This window comes from Sabethes cyaneus, chromosome 2, assembly GCF_943734655.1.
Source record: "Sabethes cyaneus chromosome 2, idSabCyanKW18_F2, whole genome shotgun sequence".
In the NCBI taxonomy this organism is placed as follows: domain Eukaryota; kingdom Metazoa; phylum Arthropoda; class Insecta; order Diptera; family Culicidae; genus Sabethes; species Sabethes cyaneus.
The window spans coordinates 86,695,238-86,710,995 of record NC_071354.1 but is presented as its reverse complement, the minus strand read 5'-3'; the positions used below and the strand labels follow the sequence as shown (position 1 = coordinate 86,710,995).

The 15,758-nt window shown below is 41.7% G+C and overlaps 1 protein-coding gene across 2 annotated transcripts in view; it reads left to right on the top strand.

The window, feature by feature from the left end:
- Window positions 1-14,213: 14,213 nt before the first annotated feature.
- LOC128737605 (protein Fe65 homolog) overlaps window positions 14,214-15,758 on the top strand; it is a 47,544-nt gene continuing 45,999 nt past the window's right edge. For both annotated transcript variants that reach the window (XM_053832280.1, XM_053832279.1), the window contains exon 1: window positions 14,214-15,069. In XM_053832280.1, the coding sequence (XP_053688255.1) occupies window positions 14,922-15,069 (148 nt within the window). In that variant the 5' untranslated portion in view covers window positions 14,214-14,921. The remainder of the gene's footprint in view (window positions 15,070-15,758) is intronic.

The window sequence follows — 15,758 nt, the reverse complement described above, 5'->3', positions numbered from 1 at the left end:
AAGGCTACTAGGCTTAAACCTGGAAAGAATTTTCATTGTTGATAACGTAAATATTAACGTAAATTTATACAGTCTATTATTTTCAGCTAGTACGTAATGAATTCACAAACAAATTGCACAAAAATATTCTTCTGAAGTGTATCTTATGCTCCCAAAATTACCCTTTCTAAATGAAGCCGAATTAAATTCAGTCCGATTCGATGCAAATTGGCTCTTGCGAAAACATCTCAATTTTGTGCCGAAAACGATTGGAATTCATCGGCATCCGTTTAGTCTATGCATATTTTATTTCGAACCAAAACAACGTGTGCCATCCAGATTTGGTCACCAGCAGAGCAGAGTGATGCTGCTGCTGTGCAACTGGCCTGATCTGGTAACAAGGCTTTTACCGGAGGATAGAAGCATCCCGGTATGCATGCTTGGGATGCCCTGAATTGCATGATTGCACTCCCGTTCCATTGAAACCGGGCGAGTGAATCAGTCTTTCACCGTGAAAGTGTCGATTCCACCACCCACTAATGAACGAGAGTTGTTATGTAGACTAGCGGGCACTATGCTGAACTGTTTGCATAAACCATGAGTATGGAAGTACGGTACTGTTAGTGGTAGATGATGGCCAGGAATTTTCCTGGTCGTGGGTTTATATTTAGAGATGAGTGTACTGCATGAATGTACAATATCTGCAGAGTAAATTAAAAAGAGTTTTATTAAATCCACCCTTTCATATTGTGACAGTGACTATTTGCTAACGTTGATTATGCTCCCATTAGTCAATTTGTCCACATTTTTTTTAACAAAACAGTTGTCGAGAGCCCTTGATTGCAACAAAAATAGCACTTTCAACCCTCTCATGCACAACAAAATAGAATGAAAAATCTCTAATAACTAGCACGATTTCTGCGCATAAAGGGATTTTTATAATAAACGCTGAACTCAAAAGACGTGCCAAATTGCTCGGTGATAAAAAATGATGATGGAAAAAATCCAACGCCACATTAGAGGCTTTTCCTGTCGGCTCGAAATCTGGGGCGTGAAAACCACCTGATGAGAAAGGAAGCTGCGGTTTTTTTCATTCATCTAGCATTACCTGCTGCATCATTTGTAGCAAAGAAAGTAGTGGTTTGTGGGGGTAAATTTACGCAACCATGCAAACGACCGGTTGATGGTACACTGTAGCTAACCGGAAATAAATGATCGCTGCGGGTGTTCTCCGTAACGAGCGCGGTGGCATCGGTAGGTACCTACTTGCCAGTGGTTCGTGGAATGCAAAAAAATTGGTTTCACGTGCAGGTGTATTTTATTTTTTTATTTGGGTAGTATACACGTAGTTGCTATCAGATGTCGTTGATTTTAACGAGATGAATACCCATAATTTGAACGCAGCAAATTGAAGTCGTCTGTGTCAGACATGTTAACAAAAGCGAACACATTAAATCGGCTTTACCTGGTTCTATCGGTGTCATTTTAAAGCAACAAAGGTGGATAATAAATTTTGTAACCTTATTAGGTTTAGCGCACAATAATAGATTTGTTTCGAAAGTTTTCATAAGGAATTTTCAAATATATTTTAACTATACAGTACTGTTCGGAGAGGACCTAAAACCGAAAACGCAATCGATATCTCACAGATTAGACACACATGCCAGTCCAGTCCAGTAAAAACCATTGTCAGCTGTCAGCTGTCTGGAACTGATGACAGGAACTAGAGTGCAAACTCTAGTTATCATATATGTAGCGGGTTTCCAGGGGTAACCAGAGATGCATTCGAATTGATGTTCAATAACTTGCTACTCCACCAGTTTCAACGCTCTACCCACCGTGACACGGAGCCGAAGGGGGAACATGTCAGATTTAACAACGAAGAGTGGAGGTCAAGCTTAATATCGACTAGCTCGCCGGCCACCAGCGCCTCCGCTAAAAAAAACATGATATGTACATTTCCGGGGCTCGCTGCCCGGAATGATGTCAAAACTTGTTAGCAGGCACACCTGCTAGTAGTAGTTAACGATGACAATTTCGAGGATATCCGCCGGGTATAATGATCGGATTGCATCTCACCGTTAACGAAACACTGTTAGTCGTTGACATGAGGCACGCCAGCCGGTCGTGGAGGAACAATCGGTTCTTCTTCTGTGCCGCTAACATGGCGGACGTTTGATGACCGTTTTCTACACCCGCGAAAACCGGTTACCCACTTTCTTACTTTCTTAAGGCACTGTTTACAGCTGGTTCCCACTTCAAGTGACTCCAGATAGAATCGGAAATAAGTGGCAACTTCTGAAGGCTACCACACCTACCATAAATTTCGTTTGGGCAGAGTTTATAATAAGTTCTATCATCATAGCTTCCTGCCTAAGATACGTATTATAGGTCTCTTCTACAGCTCTACGGTTGACACCGATGATATCGATTTCGTTCGAGAACTCCAGGAGCATTTCGTGATAATGGTATCGCTTCTCGGCACGCCAGTCTTTCGAAAAACATCTTACAATGTTGAAGAAAATTCAATAGCCCGTCAGCTTGCTTCAAACCATCTAACGTCACAAACGAGTCCGATAACTCACCCGATATATTACCGTTAGATGTACGTGGAACTATCAAGGGTGACGCCTTTCAGCCTAATCAGTTTGGAAATCCATGATAAATCATAATTCGCCTCCGCTCAAAATCCACACTGGCATTCCCTAAAAAAGATTTTCTGTAACGGCCTCGGTCTATGAAATAGAATGCGAGTGGGAATTTTATATGGAGAGTTAACAGCAGCAATTAATTACTGCATTTGTGTCGATGGTCCTCCTTAATCCATACCTTTAGTATAACTTTTAAGACTTTTCCAGAAGTTTAGCGTTTTCTGCTCTCTAGCTACTTTTTAATCCTATCCAAAGTTGACGGATCCACAGTTAGTTCATCATCGTCAATCAGTATTCAGTTTCTGGCATCAGCTCCATCTTGGTCACCGCTCTATAGTTCATCGAAATGTTGTTACCAACATCTGACCAACTCCGTACTTTTGGCAAACAACATGTTTTCCTCCTGGTTATTGCACATAACAGGAGTTGACACGGTCTAGTTCCTAGTTCCGTAGCTCGTATCAAAGAAACTTCTCATACCGTACCTCCTTTCGGTAGCTCTTGCGTCTAGATATCTCTTTCTACGCTGGCATGTTATTGTTGCAACCAACACGTTACCCCTGACTCGATTCGTCTTTCTCAGTCAATCGTTGGCACTCTTCATCGCAGCGTTCACTGAAAGTGGCTGTAGCTGTAGTACTCAACACTTCTTGCGCTCTATCTTGTGCTGATCGCATCTCTCCCACTCGCTCACCGCTCACCACTCTTCAGCTTTCCGACAGTACTCTGCAGCAATTTCTTCGGCTGGTAACTATCTCGTTGATTTCGATTGAAGTGCACGCTGGCGCACCGTCTTGCGAACAGTACAGTAGGGCAGTATTAGAAGGGCTTCATGGGGGCCCGTGCTACTACGGATCAAGTTTTTACTCTCCGAGAAATCTTCCAGAAATGTCGAGACTACAACGTGCCCACGCATCATATTTTCGTGCATTTCTGAGCAACATACGATATAGTTGAATGCGAACAGCTATGGCAGATAATGCACGAGTATGGTTTTCCGGACAAACTGATATGGCTGATCAAAACGATCTTGGGGCGACTGACAACAAACACTACGTGCGCGTTTCGGGGATACTCTCGAATTCTTTTGAATCGCGCAGAGGGTTGCGGCAAGGGGACGGACTGTCCTATATGTTATTCAATATCGCTATTAAAGGTGTGCTCCGGTGAGCGGGTATTGAAACGAGAGGTACGATCTTCAGCCAGAGTAGCCAACTCCTAGCCTTTGCAGACGACCTCATTACTAGAAAGTTTGGGACGGCGGTGGCAGTCTACGCCAGACAAAAAACGGAGGCTAGGAGGACCGGGGTTATAAATCAATGCGTCGAAAACCAAATATATGGTAGGTAGAGACTCCAGAGAAAGTAACGTTTGCCTCTCACGGACAGTGATTATTGACGGCGATGAAGTGCAAGTGGTTGATAAAGTCATATATTTGGGATTTCTGGTCACCGTCGACAATAATACGAGTAAGGAGATTCAACGACGCATTTAAGTTGGAAATCAAGCCTACTTTTTCCTCCGCAAGACGCTTCGTTTAAGGAGCATATGCAGCCGAACAAAGCTGATAATGACAAAACGCTAATCAGACTGGTAGTTCTCTACGGACTTGAGACAGTAACTTTGCTTAGGGAAGTCAAACGTTCACTTACCATATTTGAGCGAATTACAAACGGATCGCGGAGAGTGACGTAGGCGTGTGAACCACGAGTTGCAGCCACTACTTGGAGAGATTCCCATCGTATACCTGGCGAAAATTGAGTAACTACGGTGGGCTGGCCTCGTCGCAAGGATGCCGGACCTCTGTGCAGTGAAATCCGCCCTCTTCAAGAATCCCACCAGCACCAGCAATAGAGAAGCTCCACATGCTAGATGGCTTGACAAGTAGTCCAGGAACAAATACAATGGAGAGGAATTCTCGATACGGCTCTCGGCCGGGTAGAACTTCTGGTAGAAGTAAGTAAGTAAGTAAGTAGCTTCGTATAGCGGTGTATGCCTCTTGATCGTAGCATTTTGCGAAGGGTAGGATAAGCCCGACTCGATTTCCCGTTTGAAAACTCTGCTGGTATTCCCTAGTTGGAATATTATGCGGAACAGGTAACACAGAAACTCATCTATCGTTCCTACTCCACCTGCAAATGATGGATCTCTGTAGAGGGATGTTCGAACGTACCTGAAGCTAGTGAGAACCAAAGCGGACGGTCCAAAACCCCTAAAAGGAGGATGGTTTTTACAACTGTTATCCATGGCTATTACGTAAAGACCTGAATGGATAAACCCCTAATCCAAGGTGTAACGCGACCCGTGCCGAGGGATGAATGTTGTAGGGGGTTCTATAAATACTTAGCCGCAATGGAGCCCGAGGAGTACCAGGGCGCCTTCCACATTAGTTTTCCCTTGCTGCATTAAGTCGGCCAATGATGTAGTGGACCATTTGTTACCGAGCAACCTCTCTCTGCCGTAAAATAAAGAAACGGAGGGGGCGGAGATGAGAATAGGGGGGGAACAGGACCTGAATGATGCGGTAGCAGAAGTTCAGTCATGTTCCTCGTCTATCATCAGTGAGTTGAAACAATGGGAGAGCCGAACAGTCATGGCCAATTAGATGGACGTACAATCGCTCAAACAATAAAAAAAATATAATGCCGAATATTAAGGTTACTCAAAAGTCTCTGCGTCTCAATAAGAGAGATCTCAGCACGCTTACCAGTCTTGTGACAGGACATTGTCCGAGTAAATATCATCTTCGGAATCTCGGTTTCGTACAAGATGATTTTTAACCTCGGAACACTTGCTGTGCCATTGAGGAACACTCATAGGACCCACACTGCAGTACCTCAAAAAGTACACTGTAGTACTTCATATTATAACAAAACTTTTGAACAGACCAATTGACCCAAAATATTGAGTAGTGATTACCTGACTATTATATCTTTCACATGCACCTAAAACATTTAACCCGATGAAGCTACTCTTGATACTAGTTGAATTCATTAGTTTTATGGTAATTAAACATTCAATGGAAAAACAATTCTATTGTCAACAGACACTTACTTGAACAGAAAACAAGGTACAAGACGTTGACTAAAATTGTTATAGCAGTAAAAAAATAAGATGGACTACTTTTTGTGGGTTTCATCCTGGGATTTAGCAGACAGAGCTTTTCATTACGATACTGCGGTACTGCGTAGAACTGTCTATTCAATCTTCTTCATTAGCCACATAATGATGCATGGGTGAGAAGCAATCGTATGGAAACGATTTATAAATAAACCTCTCCCGAGCCGCAGTTCAGTGGTTTCAATTCTCATGTGGTTTCACTCACACGTTGGTAAGCAGAAATCGATAGACTGTGTCTGTGGAAATGTTAATATTTGACAATTGTTCGTGAAGTGGTTTGACGCTTCGATTCTCTGTATTATTTAAAAAAAATATCCTCCTGTCTACTATGGAGCTACTATTCTACTATTGATTAAATTTGGAAAATTTTGGAAAATTTTAAATTTTGGACTAACACTAAACCTTATTTAATCTGATATTATCTAATTTGTTGCAAATTTCTCTAATTTCTCTAATATTAAAGTGTGATACATTCAGAATCATTATTATGGAATAATGTATCAAAATATATTAATATAATGATCACAGTGTATATCATGATGAAGGAAAATTGAAGAAAAATATCGTTGTTAAGGTGCGGTCAGTTGATGAATTGAAAGTAATCCATGTTAAAAAATGCAATAACATGCATTATTACTAAAAAGATTTCGCCTGAGCAGATTTAATCGCTCGAATCCTGATTAAATCATCCTCCAACTATGAAACTTTTGCGATAGCATTAAATTTTCTTTTCACTCGCCCGGGCGCAATCCGTTGTCTGAAACATCTTTTCAATTTCAGCCACCATCCACGAAATGCCCGTTAAAAGCCAAACTTTCATCTTCGAGGGTACTTGAAATCCACTTTCGATATAATATTGCCAAACCGCGGATAAAAACTCGTTCCCAATTGGTAATTCTATTCTACATCGTTTGCCCTTATTGCAACAACCGGTGAATGGTGCACAAAGAAAAGAAATGAAACAACTTTTAACTCGGAGCACACCCGAACATCAACGGTGATGGTGATTGGGAGAAAATAGGACACAACGCCGAACAGCGACCCCGGCTCGACTCGAGAGTCGAATGTATACCAGAAAAGTTAGATTTCATTTTGTGTATAACTGGCGGAAAAAAGTTTCAATAGCTTTTTGACTTTTCCTTCGGCGTCATTCACAGATCATACAGCGGATGTTAGAGCTACCTACCGAACTTGGCTGTAAAAGGACATCCGACCGCTTTGTCCTCGGTGATGGAAACAGTTTTCTTCCCGAGTGGAACGAGAACGTCAAGTAACATATTCTTCTATACTGCATACATACGATTATCGATGCACATGTATAATGCAAAGTAAATATCGTCGTTGAGCAGCAACATCGCCTTCCTATTATAAGCTCAGTAAACGAACGATGCTTCTGACGTTGCTAGAACTGGACCATGCGAGGTTTGGCATGTCTTCAAACGAACGAGGATGTAGTAATGCTAATGAACCGTTGCATCGTGCAATTGAAGATATTCATGGAGTCTGTAACATGCTTATAGTTTCTCGAATACAGTACATAGATAAGCATTTGAACTTGTCATTAGCCTAACGTTCGTGTTTTTTTTTCGTAGCCAATTAGGGTAAGGAACTGATTATTCAAGGGGTCACCTATTTAAATCAGTTGAAAATAAATGAGCCAAAATGCAGTATTTTGTTCATATTTTTGGAATCTCTTGATAAGAACATCATCTTGAATCACTTAACAATAGATGTAATTCATACAAACACAATCTATTGTGTTTTCAACAAGAAATATGATGAATTAAAAATTGTTTTAAAAACACTTACATTTTTTCGGCTGCTGAAGAGAACCGTAAGCTCGCTACTTTAAGCACTGATTACAGCATTTTCAAAAGTCAAGCACTCAATTTTCAACCCTACCATATTGTAGTAGACATTGTGTATATCATGTATTTAAAGTGGGTTTCCGTACAGATGAAGCTGCAGCCCGGTTGTACAAAACTTTTTGAGTGGAGTTAAGCGTAAGGTGCGAGCATACGGTTATCGCGTTGAAGTTAAATGAAATAAATATGCCAAAAGCTTATTAATGGGTCATACACTCAAGTCGCTTTTTACGCGAAGGATACGTCCCACGTAAATCAAAACCGCGTAAATTCCGAAAACCGCGTAAATTCCGAAAATCGCGTAAAAAACCGCGTAAATTCCGAAAATCGCGTAAAAAACCGCGTAAATTCCGAAAATCGCGTGAAAAAACCGCGTAAATTCCTAAAATCGCGTAAAAACCGCGTAAATTCCAAAAATCGCGTAAAAACCGCGTAAATTCCGAAATTCGCGTAAAAACCGCGTAAAAAGCGACTTCAGTGTATGTTGTTTTCTGAAAGTTTCGGTCAATTCGGTCAAAGGATCGGTCAATTAGGTAATTTTCAACAGCGTTTTTTCTGTGGTGCAATTTGATGTGGGACACCCTTTATATTGAAACTAGCTGACCCGACAAACTTCGTATTGCCACAAATTAAACTGTGTTGTACATAAATCGTGAATCTCGGATGACCTTTGTCACAATCTTGAGTTTTGCAAGTTTCTGGGGAGTTCATGGGTGTTTTAATATACAAATTTTCCTCACAGTAAAGTGGAAAACAACTCCCCCCATTACTTAGCCTGATAAAATAAAGCGGATAGCATTTAAATATTCGCCATCATTGCAAACCATTTCGCCGAATACCATTTTGCGGAACACCAATTCTCGGGTGACCATAACACGGAATATAAAGTTTCGCAGAATACCATTTCGCGAAAAACCTTACGCGGGATGTATCATTTCACGGAAAATCTTTTCGTAGAAAGTACCATTTCGCAGGGATGACCCAACTGAAGGAAAGTAATAGAGGTCAGTAGATCTAGGAAAAAAATAAACCTAGATAGAGGTTATCTCTACGGTGTGCTGCCCCCCGCAGTGGCCGGCGCTTCCGATGGCAGGTCGCCGGCAACACTCGCGGCCTGTGGCCGTCTTGCGAAGAATTATCTAATGTTACTATTGACAGTTTTTGGTAGTCTTGTTATTGATTAATGTTTTATGAAAGAGTCTAAAATTTCTCGAGTTCGATTAGTTTTTGAGTTACGCAAAAATTTCTGTTTTATTTGTATGAAAGTGCTTATTCCCCTACCACAGGGGTGAGGGATCTCAAACCATCATTAAAAAAAATCCTGCCTCCAAAACCCCCCACATGTAAAATTGGGTTTCATTTGCTTGATTACTTCTCGAGTTATGAGGAAATTTGTATTTCATTTGTATGGGAGCCCCCCCCCCTCCTAAAAAGATAAGGGGTCTCAATTCATCATAGAAAAAATTCATGCCTCCAAAAACACCCACATGCCAAATATGGTTCCATTTCATTAATTAGTTTTCGAGTAATGAGGAAATTTGTATTTCATTTGTATAGGAGCCCCCCTCTTAAAGTGGCGAGGGGTCTCAATTTACCATAGAAAAAATTCTTGCCTCCAAAAACACCCACATGTCAAATTTGGTTCCATTTGCTTGATTAGTTCTGGAGTTATGAGGAAATTTGTATTTCATTTGTATAGGAGCCCCCCTTCCTAAAAAGGTAAGGGGTCCTAATTCATCATAGAAAAAATTCATGCCTCCAAAAACACCCACATGTAAAATTTTGTTCCATTTGCTTGATTAGTTCTCGAATTATGCAGAAATTTGTATTTCATTTGTATGGGATACCCCCCTCTTAGTGGAGGGAGGGGTCTCTAACCATCATAAGAACCTTTCCTGGCCCCAAAAACCCCTATATGCAAATTTTCAAGCCGATCAGTTCAGTAGTTTTCGATTCTATAAGGAACATTCGAGCAGACAGACAGAAATCCATTTTCACAGGCATAGATTTGTATGGGTGCCCCCCTCTTAGTGGGGGGAGGGGTCTTTTACCATCGAGAGAACCTTCCGTAGCCCCAAAAACCCCTACATGCAAATTTTCATGCCGACCGGTTCAGTAGTTTTCGATTCTATAAGAAACATAGGAACAGACAGACAGAAATCCATTTTTATTGGTATAGATTATTTTTATTTTATGGCGAAAATGTGTCACTATGGCATCAGGCATCACTGGGCTGATTCGGATTAATTAAACAAAGGTTTAGTGCTTATCATTAACTATAACATCGGCTACATTACATCAGATTGAAATAAGGATTACATGTAGTGAATCCCTATATCTACGTCGCTTAATCAATTTTGGATTAAGAAAACTTTGTCGTCAATTCTAGCCTTTTTTTGTTTGTTTGGATAACAATTTTGTAAGCATCCGACAACAGCAAGTGTATAAAATTAAAACATAAACTCTTGCAGTTAGAAACAAACTCGATGCAAAATGCCGCTCCTGTTAAGCCAGTTTCATGTATTTTCTACACTTTATTAGGTTCTAACAACGTATTGAAAGAAACCTTTGTTATACTAACCGAAAGTCAAGTCAAGTCAAGTCAAACGTTGTTGCATATTGTTCCCAATGCAGCGTACTGCGTACAAAGGTCAACTTTAATTTGATTAATTTCGACCGTAACTGTTAATATTTGGCAGGGCAGTCTATTAAGAGTTACAATTGAATTCAGTCGATAAAAAACACGACTTAATTTCGACCATAATAAAATAGATTTTTTTGACGACATGACTGCGAAAAATTGGAAAAAGTTCAGATCATTATGATTCTGCTGGTGGTACAATTTTCTTTTCTTCTCTTGTCAATTTTAGGTATTACATTTTTTTCATATTGCGCGAATACAAAAAAAAATTATTGCTTTTGACGAAAAAAATTGCTGCTTTTGCCTTTCGGTTCGATTTTGCTGTTCAATCTACTTGAACAAACAATGGAACAGTTTCTTAACGGTAGAGACATTTTCCGATTGCACAATGCACTGAATTGCGTTTGGTTTTTCCAATTGGTTTTTTTTTCAGAGAAACCCCGTCGACCGGCAAATCGATATGGCCTCCGGCCATTGAACATAAGTCAGCTAATGGCTTGACCCAGTTGAATGGAACGACTTCAGCCAATATCCGAAGTCGAAAAAATAAATACCTACATAAATAGGTACTGCTGCCTGTGCAGTGCATTGTACGCCTTTTCTGCTTAGCTGCAGGGAAATAATAGGATCTGCCTTTGGCATAAATGATTACCGGAGGTAAATTTGCGATAAAGAAGATAAACGATTGTTCAATAAAGCAGTTGGTTAAGAGGCAGAAAATTTTTGATTGGAATTTTCCGGTTTATATATTAATAATTAAAATTTATGAATTGAAAGCAATTTCAAGCAAAACTATTCGAAAATTCAGCATTTGAAACTGAACTAAGTAGAATTTTGCATCAGAAACTAGGAAACGATCCAGACAACATGAACATGATAACTCTCAAGTTCTCAACCAATATCTCAAAGAAAATCATATCTGGTAGCACATTAATTAGAAAACCCGAATACAAATTTTCCGTTCACCCTACTTACTTACTTAGGTGGCATGCCGTCCTAAGACAAAGCCTGTTGCACAAAATTTCTCCATGTAACTCGGTTGAGGGCTACCGCTCTCCACTTCCTCGGACACCGAGTACTATCCGCCAGATCTCGCTCCACCTGGTCTAACCATCTTGCTCGCTGCGCTCCTGGTCGTCTTGTTCCTACCGGATTTGAGGCGAACACCATCTTTGCAGGGTAGTTGTCCGGCATTCTTGCTACATGCCCTGCCCATCGTATCCGTCCAGCTTTAGCTACCTTCTGGATACTGGGTTCGCCATAGAGCTGTGCGAGTTCATGGTTCATCCTCCGCCTCCATACTCCGTTCTCCTGTACGCCGCCGAAGATCGTTCTTAGTACTCGTCGTTCGAAAACTCCGAGCACTCGCAGGTCCTCCTCGAGCATTGTCCATGTTTCATGCCCGTAGAGAACAACCGGTCTAATAAGCGTCTTGTACAGGGTGCACTTTGTACGTGGACTTAGTCTGCTCGACCGCAATTGCTTGTGGAGCCCATAGTAAGCACGACTTCCGCTGATAATACGCCTCCGTATCTCACGGCTGGTATCATTGTCCGCCGTTACCAGTGAGCCAAGGTAGACAAATTCATCGACTACCTCAAACTCATCGCCGTCGATCAATATACTACTGCCCAAGCGGTGTCGTTCGGCCTCGGTTCCGCTGGACAGCATGTACTTTGTTTTACACGTATTTACCTTTAACCCAATCTTTTCTGCTTCGCGCTTTAGTCTGGTGTACTGTTCAGTCACCGCTTCAGATGTTCTGCCGATAATATCCATGTCATCAGCAAAGCAGACGAATTGACTAGATTTGTTGAATATCATGCCCCGCGTGTTGATATCCGCTCGGTTCATAACACCTTGAAGCGCTATGTTGAGCAGCAGGCATGAAAGACCATCACCTCGACGAAGCCCTCTGTGTTATTCAAATGAACTTGATAATCCACCCGAAATCCGAACACAGCACAGCACTCCATCGTAGATTTAATCAGTTTGATGAGCTTCTTGGAGAAGCTGTTCTCGTACATGATTTTCCATAGCTCTTTCCGGTCGATGGTGTCATATGCGGCTTTGAAGTCAACGAATAAATGATGCGTGAGAACTCTGTATTCACGGCCCTTTTGGAGGATTTGCCGCAGTGTAAATATTTGATCCTTTGTAGACCGACCTTCGACGAAGCCGGCTTGATAAGTTCCCACAAATCTATTCGCAATTGCTGATAGACGGCGGAAATGATTTGGGACAGCACTTTATAGGCGGCATTGAGAACGGTGATCGCTCGATAGTTCTCACAGTCCAACTTGTCGCCTTTTTTATAGGTCGGGCAGATAACCCCATCTTTCCACTCCTCCGGTCGCTGTTCCGTATCCCAAATTGTAACAATTAGTTGGTGCAGACAAACGGCCAGCTTTTCTGTTCCCACTTTAATAAGCTCCGTTCCGATGCCATCTTTTCCAGCTGACTTGTTGTTCTTTAACTGCATGATGGCCTCCTTAACTTCGCCTATCGTTGGGGCTGGCACCTCTTCCCCGTTTGTTGCACCGTCGAAATCGCTTTCCCCGCCGCCATGGCTCTCCGCCTGGGCGCCATTCAGGTGTTCGTCGAAGTGCTGCTTCCACCTATCAGTCACCTCACGATCGTCCGTCAGAATACTGCCAGTCTTATCCCGACACATTTCGGCTCGCGGCACAAAGCCTTTGCGGGATCCGTTCAGTTTCTGGTAGAACTTTCGCGTTTCCTGAGAACGATGCAGCTGCTCCAACTCTGCATATTCCTGCTCTTCCAGGTAGCGCTTTTTCTCCCGAAAGATTTGGTTTCGCTGCATGTTCTTCTGTTTGTGTCTTTCCACGTTCTGTCGTGTGGCACTGCGCATCTTGGCCGCCTGCGCAGCATTCTCCTCATCCGTTCACCCTCGTCTAAGATCAATCTGTAATCTGAAATATTAGTATGCCTGTCCCGGCATTTATCTGGTGTTGGCCTTGATGCAGGTTTTAATCATTTACCACAATGCAGATCGATTTGTGAGTCACTTCCTGTACAGCTTACTTGCACGAGTTTTGACCACTGCGTTCTGTTTGTCACTCCGGTTCGGTGCCTTTCAGACTTTACACTTTTTTGGGAAAACCAAAACACCCAAACTAATGAATATTTGACGAAATCAAAAAGCGGCAAAGATTAACTAATAATATTGACTTGCGAAAAAAGGCGGTTTTCGATTTTCAAAATTGATTCGTTCGTTATTTTGAAATATTTCTGTTCAATTAAATGTTGAAATGTTTACCTTTTATTAGCGTTTTAAACAATACCACAATCAGATGATTTAAAACAAATCCCAATGAAAGCAAAGACGTTTATCTGTAAAAAGAAATCTGCAACACTTTGTGGTCCAAGCCTCAAGAGACGACACAAAAACTAATTACATTCTGTCTGCCAAAACGTTCATGGCTATTCTCGAATACATTCTTTCATATCCTTTTTGTTTTGGTAAAGTTAAATATAACCGCAGCTTAGTTTTTCAAATCAACACCGCACCTATTTTATGGCCTGGCAAGTGGGATTTTCGATTTGCGCTGATTTTTTGCTTCCAATTTTGCTATTAGATTTAGATTTGTAAATGTGAAGCTCCCTTGGTAACAACGCATTTCGCATTGGGGTTGTTCTACACTTCAACTCGGTAGCTTTTTCTCGCCTAATCGTTCATCGGACCACCCCTGCAGCTGGGGTGCTGACCATTCTGCTTCAGCGGTGCCAAAGCCAGATGTTCACATGTGAGTGTTGTTGGCCCGAAAGCTCGCTTCATCCAGACGACAAAGAGTAGACGGAAAGCTTGGGAAGCTTTTCTCCCGGCCGTCGACAAACACAGCTGCACCGTTCGTGCCAAACAGAACGATGCAGTAATGGAGAAAAACAGCTATAAATTTTCCGTCAGTTTTCAGCTCGCAACCGACGTGGGCACTTCGGCACAAGTGTGGTCATTATAGGGTGCATTTAGTGACTCATCCGTTTTGCTTAATCCAAACCGGACGACGACGGCCGAAGTCCTCGGCCCGAATGATTTACTGTGGCCGGACCAATTTGGGTCTTTGGGAAGCTTGTTTGTTTCTGAGTTTTTTTTTCGTTGCGGCATTTCCACCATCGTGCTGAAAAAGGATGCATTATTCCTTGCGTTCCCGAGTCGCCGTCATCCGGTGTCGCCGAACTGTCTGGGCGTGAATGAGTCATCATCGCGAAAAACCTGTGTAAGAACGGTGTGGAGCGTCACCGTGTGCAGTTTCCTGGTTCGGCTTCGTGACGGAAGCGTGCATTTAAATGCCCGTTGGTGTGGAGCCCGCAAGCAGAACGGCTGCAGTTGCAGTTCGCTTTTGGTCTCGTGACTGTTCGCGTCGAGTTCAAGGAAAGTAATGAAAAATGAATGTCAGCCAGGTGAAAAACAGTGCACTGTGAGGATATTGATTGGACCGATTGGTTGCTTATTTCCAATCGAGGTCACTTGTCGCTAAATTGATGTTTTGAATTATAGCATAGCTGCAGTGGTAATTAAAGAAATATTGTTGACTGAATGTGTATTCGATTCGATAGTATTCAACGTAGTGAAGTTAACAGTAGAACAGTCTCAAAGTGGCGCACTACGGCAATCATATCGAATACCGTGCTGCATTAATATCTATGTGTTTGCTCATCAACGCAATCAATAGTGTACTAATTGGTGTGCTGATTAAGCTGAATTTGATAACAACCGGAATAATTCTTTCACTTAAAGTCGGATCTGAAACGTTAACAGCCATGGGACTTAAAGGAGCGAATATTTTCATAGGTAATTTAGTGACAAAATCAAACTTGTGAAACTTATAACACTTATAATATTGTTCTCATGTTTGCGATGACAAGAAATAGAGTTTTGTAATCAATAAACTTCATCTTTTTTATCTATTGCTTGTTTAAGCACACTACTAACGACTTTTTCTTCTCTTTACAGGTAAGCGCCGTGACCTGCTCACTTTTGAATGTTGTCGGGTGAAATTTTGAGTCGATCGCCATTGAGCGTGGTGCTGCTACCGCCACCCTCATTAATTGAATTTTGTAGAACTATGGCAGCTCTCGCTACGCTAGCCAATCAGCAAAATATCGATGATGACGACATTTTCCTAGGTAATTTAATGTTGGTACAGTGTTGTTCCTTCCTTTCATGGGTGTTTTTCGACCCTAAATATTGTTTTTTCTTCTGTTCTCACCTTCCAATACAGTTTAAATACCTACCAATTTTGTGTTTAAATAGTTTGAATTGCCACACTACACTATTTCCACATTGTTCACACCTAGGAAAACATTCACAATGCGCTTTCGAGTGATTTTACAGGACGAGGCAGATTTTCTACTTTAAAGTTTTCATTTTCTTGCTTTTTCCTGTAACTTTCATACTTTTGTCCGTTGGTTTTTGGATGTACCCGCTTTAGACTTTTGCTTTTGGAACCACGAGAAAGCTGTTCGGTCATCACCGGTATC